This window comes from Asterias rubens, chromosome 5 (genome assembly GCF_902459465.1).
Source record: "Asterias rubens chromosome 5, eAstRub1.3, whole genome shotgun sequence".
NCBI lineage: Eukaryota > Metazoa > Echinodermata > Asteroidea > Forcipulatida > Asteriidae > Asterias > Asterias rubens.
In genome coordinates this window covers 6,107,189-6,117,698 of record NC_047066.1, presented here as the reverse complement: position 1 = coordinate 6,117,698, position 10,510 = coordinate 6,107,189, and the positions used below count along the sequence as shown (strand labels likewise).

The following is a 10,510-nucleotide window of genomic DNA, read 5'->3' as shown; positions in this document are numbered from 1 at the left end:
TTTCAATCGTCCACTTGGAGAACTTTCCAAAAGCAAGTGCAAGTTTGTTGTATGACTTGAAGGAGTCGGTGAAATACGATGAAAAACCAAATGCTGTTACACGGAATGCGAGTGGGTAAGTTATTACCCGGGCACAAAGCTAATTTTGTGCAGTCTAGTTGTCATGGTCTGGCAAATGTTCCGAAACTACTATACATACGATGGACATCTACATGGGATGCAACTGGGTAAAGTGAATTATTTTTGCATGTGCACAGGATATCTTCCGATGTGCGCTTCGATGGTGGGTAGGCGAAGCCAAGTAAATGAGCGATGGAACAATAGTAAGACGTCACACAGGTGGAGGTTAAATAGAAGGTCTTGGATATTTTCTTCAGTCAAGCCGCCACAATCTAGTTTCATGGTCCGGCAGAATACTTTGTCGGTCAAGGTTACGAAAATACTATACATCGTAGTTCTTGTGAAATCGTCAATACAGTTCAAGGTTTCGAAAATACTATACATCGTAGTTCTTGTGAAATCGTCAAGCAGTTCAAGGTTTCGAAAATACTATACATCGTTGTTCTTGTGAAATCGTCAATACAGTTCAAGGTTTCGAAAATACTATACATCGAAGTTCTTGTGAAATCGTCAATACAGTTCAAGGTTTCGAAAATACTATACATCGTAGATCTTGTGAAATCGTCCATACAGTTCAAGGTTTCGAAAATACTATACATCGAAGTTTTTGTGAAAATCGTCAGTACAGTTATTCAAGGTTTCGAAAATACTATACATCATAGTTTTTGTGAAATTGTCTATTCAGTTTTCCTATGTTTGTTTGCTTAGCCGATAGACCTATAATTGCATGCCTTTATTGGTATGTGTTTACTATAATTTTTATGCCACTATACTAGGTTTTGGGTCAATTGACACGGCCTGTGGTCTATTATAGTTCTGGTGGTGTGAACTATAACACGGGGTACAAGTCTTTTTGAGATGTGGACACTCTAGGATTGAGTGCACTGTTTGGTTTGTCGATTTTTTCGCCACCCAAGGTTGCCACTCTATACAAGCAAAACAAATTGTCTCAGTGTACATTTGTATGTATAATATTTGGTTTGCGGTAACACCATGTGATTGTGTGTATCTTGCCATGGTAGAGTTTGTTCTTACAGAACTGTCTTTCTGTATTCTACTACCGTGGAGTAGATTTGATTTGCGGTAACACCATGTGTGTATCTACCTTGCCAGGTAGAGTTTGTTCTTGGAGAACTGTCTTTCTTTATTCTACTACCGCGGAGTAGATTGGGGGTTCGGGAGACTTCTCAGTTCTGAAAAGAACTGTCCTGCTTTCTAAAACTATTACCCGGGCGAATGGTATAGAAAATAGGCCGGGACTACCACTTAGCTTATAGGATCGTGACCAGTTCTCAACGTTTCGACCAGCTTGCTCTAGTCATCGCCAGGAGACTGTTAATTTGTAGTTTTAAAAAAATTGAAGCTATCATTAAAAAGGCTTATAACAAAAAATATAACACTTTTCTCTGCAATTTAAATATGCTGTCACTGCAGTTATTAGTTTAAAGGAGCACGTTGCCTAGGATCGGAAAAGCACAAAACGTTTGTTATGAAATGCACATGGTTGGAAAGATGTTTTAAAAGTAGAATACAATGATTCACACAAATTTGCCTCAACATTGCGTGGTTTCCATTTACTTTAATAACTAGAACGGTCGGTCATTTGTCAAAAATTTGACTCCCATAAATGGCCGACCGTATTAGTCGGCGCGAGGTACAAGGAAAACCGTGCAATTTCGAGGCATGTTTGTTTGGATCATTGTATTCTACTTTTACAACATCTTTCTCCCAAATGCATTTTATAACAAACGGTTACAAACGCTTTTCAAAGACTAACTCGACCGATCCAAGGCAACGTGTTCCTTTAAGGACGATCGTTACCAATAACTGTCTCGGTTGACTTGGCCATTGGTTAAGCACTAATCAGTGACCAAAACAGTTATTGGTTACAGCAGCCGCCATATGCAATCGTTTCCGCCTGGACGCTGCTGCATAATGCAACTGTGTCCGCCTGGACACAGTTGAATATGCAGTTGTGTCCGCCCCGTGCAAAACCTTCCATGCAGTAAATTAAACGCCCTTGGTCGACGGAAAACGTTCGCCATTTTTTTCATAAGCTAAGTGCATGTCATGAATGACATGCACTTAAAACACTGGACGGTTTTTGCATAGCCCCGGACACGATTGCATGTAGACAAGTGCCCGGAACGGACAGTATTGCAAGGCGGACACAATTGCATCTGACACCGGTTAACAAGGACTGAAGGAGGATATTTCAAAAGAGGGCGCTATCAGAAGTATAGTTTGTGGGTGCCCCCCACACTAAATGAACCACCATGAAACTAACCAGCGCTAAATGCTAAATACTCAAAAATGTTTTAAAGTCTCTCAGCCTCTTGAAAACCAATATATACTTTTAGACAAATTATACTTCAGATTTCTTTTCAATGTTTGCAGGTCAGCCGTTTGGAATGCTCGCAAGTTACCCTAAAACACACCCCCTATAATGTGCTATAGTTTCCATGAGGCATTCCTTCCATTCCGAAGCCAAATAGTACCAGGGAATTTTATAGCCTCAATTTATACAAATCTCCTCAAAAGTTGAAGCGCAGTGATGTTGTATTTTGATGCATGACCTGGACGACTCCTGTTCATGTAGAAACACCAAACTTGTCCATCACCGTGACACGAAATTACTTTGTCTGATCGGGTTGGGAGCGATAGGAAACTACGCAATGTGAAGCATCCGAATCGTCATGAATATCCATATAGGACACCTATATTAAATTTTGGAGCGTCGCGGCAATAATACAAGGGATATAACGCGCGACGCGTGCTCGACCAATCAATGACCAGGATGTAGGCCTATGTGTGTGGAGTATCATGATCAAGCCACTCTGTGTCTACAAAGAAACAACTACAAATTATGTTAATTTTACGTCATATTGGAATCGTTTTATTGAACAAACTTATGCGCATGATGTCTTCAGTACAGGGCGCCCTCGCTTAGCAAAAGGAGATTCTTTATTGTTGCGAAACGTGTGGGCGCCCTCTGTGCAAATCTGTGCGTTTTCGTGTGTACCTCTAAGATGGTGGCTGTATGATGTCAATGCATGAATTTATTGGGAGTCGGAAATGAACTCAAACACAACTGGTTGTAAACAAGACAATGCAGCACTGGGAACAGCTCCATGATGAATAGCTACGGCTCCGCTATGCACGGATGGTTAAAAATGCAAATTCATAGAAACGTACCAGAAGTACAAACGTGATATACTATAGGGAAGACGAGTTCCGGTTGCCGTGTGTGTTTGGGTCAAATCTTGCTCTATGGTCAATAAAAACTTAGCCTTACTACACGTTAGAGTACTAGGTCCTATACACAAACATGGACGCTAGTATACCGATAATGGCAAACGCCATCATGTTGGTGTTTAGCATCTTCTGTATATACACGCTGAGTTTGACGGGGGATCGTCGCTACTATACCAGCAGTGTAGACCTGCAAGGCAAGACTATTATTGTGACAGGTAATTACATGAAACGTTTTATTGCTGCACAATTAAATGGTTTGGACTTGGAGGATTGACCCATTATTTTCGTAAACGGTGTGTGCGTAGTCATAGAGTAAGGTTGTCCTTACCGAAGTGAAAGGTGTACAGACCAATGGAGCTATATTAATGTTCTAGCTCCATGATTAACCTATGGTGTAACCATTATAGAACCAATGCACAACGTGATAACTGTAGTGAGGTATTACCGGCATGATACCTCGAAAATCGACATTTGCTAAGCTGCACTTGTTTGCACCCTGGTAATACCCGTTTTTGCTTATTATTTGTACCTTTTTATGGCTGCAATTATCATATTTTAAAAGTATTTTACAGTCATTTTATGGTGTCTGATTGATGGTCGAACGAATGATGATAACTATTTACCAAGCGACTGTTCTGTGTGTCTGTTCATTTTAAAATACCGTATGTCCTATGCCAATTATGCCACATTTGGTTCTCACTCCTTTACTGTGCCCATGATTATTATATTAAAATGGTATTACAAACTAGCAAATTGCCTGACAATGCCTTTGCTGAGCAAAGCCACGAGGAGGGATATCTGAAATTACACCTCAATGGGTTTACCATAGAATGTCCTTTCTCTATGGTTTGACCATGCATGGAGGGATACCTGTATATTATATGGGCCATCAGACACTAATCTTACACCACATTAGGGGCACGACCCGAAACTGAAACATTGAGTCCTTCATTTCAAACGAACATTTACTGACATGAATATTATTCAACAGGGGAAGTTCCAGATCATTCCATCCGCAGTGTAATGGCACTGGGGCACCGTATAAATAATTACCCACTACCGGTAGTGGCAAGCCCACACAAGGCCATTCATCATTGTAAACATTTTCTTTGAGGCCTGTAAAAGTCTGTTGAACCCTGGACCGGGGGGGGGGCTTTGTTTACTAACTCGATTGATCTATATTGGCTGCCTTTTTACTGAAAGTTTATTTTTTAACGGTTGACTAAAGAGGACACGTGTTTGTGTATACCCTCCCTGTTTGTACAGCAATTCAGCAAGCACTAGGTCATTGCAGCAATTCGTGGGTCTTTTTATAACTCGCTCCGTAGAATTTTTTTTATACTTTTGAAAAGGAGCTTAGCCCAACGCCTTTTTCTATTCTTTACATAAAACTAAAACGCAAAATGATAAGCAATAACATTGTCCTCTGATAATAATTGATAGTGTATTTCAAATTGCAATACATAAACACTGGATAAGATGACGTGCCATTTGCATTATGGCAGTGGACACTATTGGTAATTACTCAAAATAATTATTAGCATAAAACCTTTCTTGGTGACAAGTAATGGGGAGAGGTTGGTGGTATAAAACATTGTAAGAAACAGCTCCCTCTGCGAAGTGCCACAGTTTTGGAGAAAGAAGTAATTTTCCACGTATTCGATTTCGAGACCTCAAGTTTAGAACTTGAGGTCTCGAAATCAACCATCTAAACGCACACAACTTCGTGTGACAAGGGTGTTTTCTTCTTTCATTATTATCTCGCAACTTTGATGACCGATTGAGCTCAAATTTTCACCGGTTTGTTATTTTATGCATATGTTGAGATACACCAACTGTGAAGGCTAGTCTTTGACAATTACCAATAGTGTCCACTGCCTTTAAGAGAACGTTGGTGCCTTTATCTGTTTGTAAAATCCTAAAATCCAGATAATCATGGAGCCTATTTGGAGGGTCAGACCATGAGGTGGTCAGATCGAGAAGTCCTCAAAGAGTGGTTTAGATCGAGAAGTCCGGCTTGTTGCTACGTCATTGGGGGTTTTCCCTGAACTGATGGGTTTGATTTTATGATTTTATTGAGGAATTAAAACAAAGTGTGTTTTCACAACGTCCTTTATCTGTTTGTAAAATCCTAAAATGTAATAGGTTATGGTTTTGGATGAAGGATCTAAGCATGGGGGTATGTTTCTTCCTTAGGGCCTAGTTCAATGGTTCAAGCATGGTCCAAGGAGGGCAACTGCTCTGTACATCAGCATGGAGGTAGACACCCCTATATGTTTCGAAAAAGCCCTCTTACACGATGGTTATAAGGTTAGGATTTAGGGTTAGGATTCGCAAGTGGAACATAGGGATGTCAGAATATAGGGGTGTCGGAAATAGGTGTGTAACCGTAACAGGGTGGTGGTCAACTGTCATTGCTCTTCAAAGGAACAAGACACTGTTTGAACGCATAGCTCAGTCTATGGTTTGAAGTGGTGGCCGGATATCCACGACAGAATAAACAAGCAGTCTAATTAGCATAGCAAAAAACACAATTACGTCACAGCAGAGCAACGGTTATCATCACTGCATCAATTCAAGAAGGTTGCACAATCGACGATGTTATTGAATGACGTGTACTGGTGGGGTATAGGGGATGTGATAGGGGTATGTACGTTGAGAAATCAATCGACGAACAACTGATGCTTGGGCTAATCTTGTTCTACGGACTGATGATACAGCAACAGGAGAACTGGGGGACGGTGGGAGTTTGTTTATGTTAGTCTACTGTTAATCATAGCTCGATGATTCTACTACACCAACATTTAAACTAAAATTATGGAAAGTGTTGGTGTAAATATAACCGTATGCCTCTTGATACTGTATGGTTTTCGGTGTTGGAGCCTGGTATGGAATTCTCGCTGGTACACGAGCGACGAGGACCTTCATGGGAAGACGGTACTCATCACAGGTAAATTCTAAGATGACCGTGACGTCGTAAGACGTTTGTTGTTTTGTGCTCTTTTCTCTGGCCATGGCATAGTATTTTTTCTACTAGGGCTGCTTCGTCACACTGTGTATGGATTATACGAATTCCAGCGGCACGGTGAATTGACCGAGAAGTCATTTCACCCCTTTTGACAAAAGTATGAGGTCCAAGGACGTGTAGTTTTTTCGCCTTATTTTTGGCGCCAACGGACCAGTCATTGTGTGGCTGTCGTTGGCGCCCTCTGGTATATTGGCGCCGTTACATTTTTTTCGTTTTTGAACTGGGCAAGGGGAAGATTAGGGCACCAAGGCATTTTTCTCCTTGGTAAATGGGGCACCCTATGAGGAAATTGTAATATTCCTACTTTTGAGCATTTCAAGAGCACCAAGACAATGAGCAACGGGCAAGGAGGCACTCGCCTTCGTTGCCTCCGTGAAGTATCATTCCTGCATGTGGCACGGTGAGCCGTTTGGAAAGTGGTTTCTAGGTTCGAAGTTCAGACAATTTTTCGTTCGTGAAGAAATCCAGGTTTGTCTCTGAGTGCTTGCTCTGTGGTTGTACAAACAAGCCAGTCTTTGAATATGCTGTAATTATGCCACTCTCTTCTGGTAGGGTTGTATGGATCTGAAAAGAGCCTATGTGGTATTCACGTTTGGAACAGCGTCACAGAGCAAACACTCCTCCCAAAAGAGATTTACACCTGGGCCCAATTTCATAGAGCTGCTAAGCACAACAATTTTCTAAGCATGAAATTTCTTCCTTGATGAACCAGGATTACCAAACAAATTTCCATGTGATTTTCAGGATAAAACAACAGTTGAATACCAGTAACAAGCAAAATGCAACACATAGAAATTTGGTTGGTAACCCTGTTTTTATCAAGGAAGAAATTTCCTGTTTGTTAAGCACATTTTTGTGCTTAGCAGCTCTATGAAACTGGGCCATGGTTGTTATCCTATAGTAACAGTTCTTATTTTTTTTTCCATATTATACACCATGCACAAGCTTCAAACGTAACGTGTGATGGCTTTGTTTAATCTGCTCTATTTATGTATTGAGTAACTCTTTCAACGAAGATGACAAAATAATTTGATGTTTTATTCTGTTAGACATGTGAGACAACAATTTATGTATGTGCTTTCGGTTGATGTACGAAGTATTTCCCGAGAATTGTAATTTAAAGGCAGTGGAAACTATTCGAGACCTCAAGTTTAGAATTTGAGGTCTCAAAATCAAGCATCAGAAAGCACACAACTTCGTGTGACAAGGTTTTTTTTCCTTTCATTACTATCCCGCAACTTCGACGACCGATTGAGCTCAGATTTTCACAGGTTTGTTATTTTATGCATAATATGTTCAGATACACCAACTGTGAAGACTAGTCTTTGACAATTACCAATAGTGTCCAGTGTCTTTAATAAATGATGAAGAGTTATAATAAAAAAAAGTTATTTCAAATTTTGTATGACGTTTGTACTTTTGTTATTGTCTGAATCGCCTTAAGATGTTAATTGTTTTCGCAGTGGTTATCAACAGGCTTGTTCTCAGATGTTTAGTTTGTTGAATGTATTGTTTGTGTGCTCCTGCCTGGAAATAAATATATTACACACTAATTAAAAAACACGAATTTTCGACCAGTCTTCGGCAACCTTTTTTTACCAAGTGATATTTGAATTTTTCGTTCAAAAGGTGGAGACACGGGTATCGGTCGGGAGACAACTTTGGACTTGGCCCAGCGAGGAGCTCGAGTCATCCTCGCCTGTCGCAATCTACAGAAGGCCGAAGACGTAGCGAAGGACATCACGAGTAGTGCGGGTAACTCGGAGGTTGTGGTCCGTCATCTCGATCTGTCCAGCTTGCAGTCGGTCAGAGAGTTCGCCCAGGAGATAAACGAGCAGGAGAAAAGGCTAGACATACTTATAAACAATGAAGGTAGATATATCTGTCACAATGTTGGCCGCCATCTTCGATGAAACAATCACACGTGTAAGACTCTCATTGGCTGAGAGTTGTGCTCAGTGCGTAACACGCGTGCACTTTCCATTGTTTTACATCAAAGATGCTGGTCAATGACGTCATGTGCAATCCATCAATGACGTCATGTGCAATCAAGCTTTACTCAAAACAAACTTGGGATTGATAGATCAGTAATGATATCATCTCCATTTCGTATCAACCTATAATATAGCTCTCGTACCACCAACGGAAGGCTCGGCAACTGTAGACAACTTCGATCTCGCTTTCGGCACCAACCACTTCGGTCACTTCCTTCTCACCAACCTCCTCCTAGATCTACTGAAGAAGAGCGCCCCCAGTCGGGTGGTCACCGTTTCCTCATACATCCACAGAGTTGCTCATGGGATCAACATGACTCGAAGTGACCCTGATGGTGGTAAAGATACCATACTATACCCGTACCTTAAGGGGTATTCTAAGAGCAAACTGGCTAACATTCTCTTCAGTAGCGAGCTGGCGAGGCGGCTGGAGTCCACCGGGGTCGTTGCGGTCTCGCTGCACCCGGGAGTTGTTTACTCGCCCGGGCTGCTGTATCTCCCACAGAGGTAGGCACTCGTTTGTTTCTTGTCGTTTTATAAAGGCACCGCGGTGGATTTCACAAAGGTAGTCCTAACTTAGGACTAGTCCTTGGCAATGCTAAGAGATAGGACCAGCCCTAAGTTAGGATGAGTTACTGGTCCTAACTTAGGACCAGTCCTATCTCTTAGCATTGCCTAGGACTAGTACTAAGTTAGGACTACCTTTGTGAAATCCACCCCATTGGTAATTTCTCAAAAACATGTTTGGCATGAAAACGTACTTGGCATGAGCAACGGAGAGCTGTTCATTATTTAACACATTGTGAGAACTGGCTCCATCCGAAGTAAATGTAGAAGACTTCAGCTGAAGCCTTTTATTATGCATCTGCAAGCACATAGAGTAATGTGCAACAAGGGTGTTTTTTCTTTCTTTCATTATTCTCTTGCAACTTCGATGACCATTGAGCCCAAATTTTGACATGTTTGTTATTTTATGCCTAGGCCTAAAGTTTGGATACACCAAGTGAGCAAAAAAAATCACATGCCTCCCGTAGGTCCTACATCATATTATTACTTCATCGATGCAATAACTTCCACCCCTCTTTCACGTTCCCCCTCCCCAGGTTGATCTTCTTGGACGACAAAGCAGCAGCCCAGACAACCCTGCACTGTGCCTTAGACGAGTCGGTCGTGAACCTTTCCGGTAGCTACTTCGATAACTCAGAGGTGGTAGAGCCGTCGCTTAGAGCGCAGGACCCTGAGCTTGCTAAAGCACTCTGGGATGCGAGCTGTGAGGCCACCAAATTGAATTGCTGACGTGGTTATTACAAAACGCAATTAAATTAATAATAGGCTTCTTTCAATAGACCCATTGAATTACGTCAGTAGTTCAAAACAGTCCCTCACTGATATCAGTGAAGACCTTTAGCGCTAGACTGGTCCCCTGTAATAAGGACAGGTACTGATTGATGTATACCACTGATCTCTATACCACTGATCTCTATTATAGAGATCAGTGGTATACATTATGTCAGATTTAACTGCAAATTTCAGAAACATGCTGGAAAGCCATGTGAAATGATGCGAGGTCAGAGGTGATTATGGACGATGGGATCGACGGCAGCTTTCTGGCGTAGCTCACACACGAGCCTCGAAGTATGACGTCAGATGTTCAGGATAACCTAGCACTGGCTGAGAGTTGTGTGTGATGTTTAGACGAGCGCAAGGTTCCTATGTTTGACCTCGGCTTGTGTTGGCGGACAACGCTAGGGGTCTAATTGAACTAATATAGCCATTACATTTTTTGTTATTCTCACACAACGAAAGTATAATGAAAAGGTATATGACCTATTTTCTTCTCTGTGAGAATGTTTTTATAGCCTACGAAATGTTTCGACTATCGCAAGGTTCACAATAAGGGTTCGGGTTCGTGCAAGGCTTAGAACTATAAATTAAAATGTGTTTTGTTTTCCTAAAGTTTAACTAAATGTAAATGGCCGATTTTCTTCTCTGTTAGGATTTTTTTTTTACCTCCGGAATGTTACGATAAGTATCGCAAGGGTCACTTAGTGTTCGAATTCGTGCGAGGCGTAGAACTGTCTAAGCATTAAATTACAATGTGCTTTCTTATAAC

At 41.3% G+C, this 10,510-nt stretch overlaps 1 protein-coding gene across 1 annotated transcript; it reads left to right on the top strand.

Moving 5' to 3' along the window:
- Nucleotides 1–3,135: 3,135 nt before the first annotated feature.
- On the top strand, nucleotides 3,136–9,860 carry LOC117290707 (retinol dehydrogenase 12-like). Its single transcript, XM_033772239.1, has 4 exons — nucleotides 3,136–3,590; nucleotides 8,033–8,275; nucleotides 8,532–8,904; nucleotides 9,501–9,860. The coding sequence occupies exons 1-4, from the start codon at nucleotides 3,449–3,451 to the stop codon at nucleotides 9,691–9,693; spliced, it is 951 nt and encodes a 316-aa protein (XP_033628130.1). The 5' UTR covers nucleotides 3,136–3,448; the 3' UTR covers nucleotides 9,694–9,860.
- The last annotated feature ends 650 nt before the right edge of the window (nucleotides 9,861–10,510 follow it).

What these genes read in the sequence shown, in the direction of transcription:
- LOC117290707 (XM_033772239.1), top strand. Translation starts at nt 3,449, where the DNA reads ATGGACGCTAGTATACCGATAATGGCAAACGCCATCATGTTGGTGTTT. An exon ending in CAAGACTATTATTGTGACAG is followed by an intron (nt 3,591 to 8,032) that starts GTAATTACATGA and finishes TTCGTTCAAAAG; the next exon opens with GTGGAGACACGGGTATCGGT. An exon ending in CATACTTATAAACAATGAAG is followed by an intron (nt 8,276 to 8,531) that starts GTAGATATATCT and finishes CCTATAATATAG; the next exon opens with CTCTCGTACCACCAACGGAA.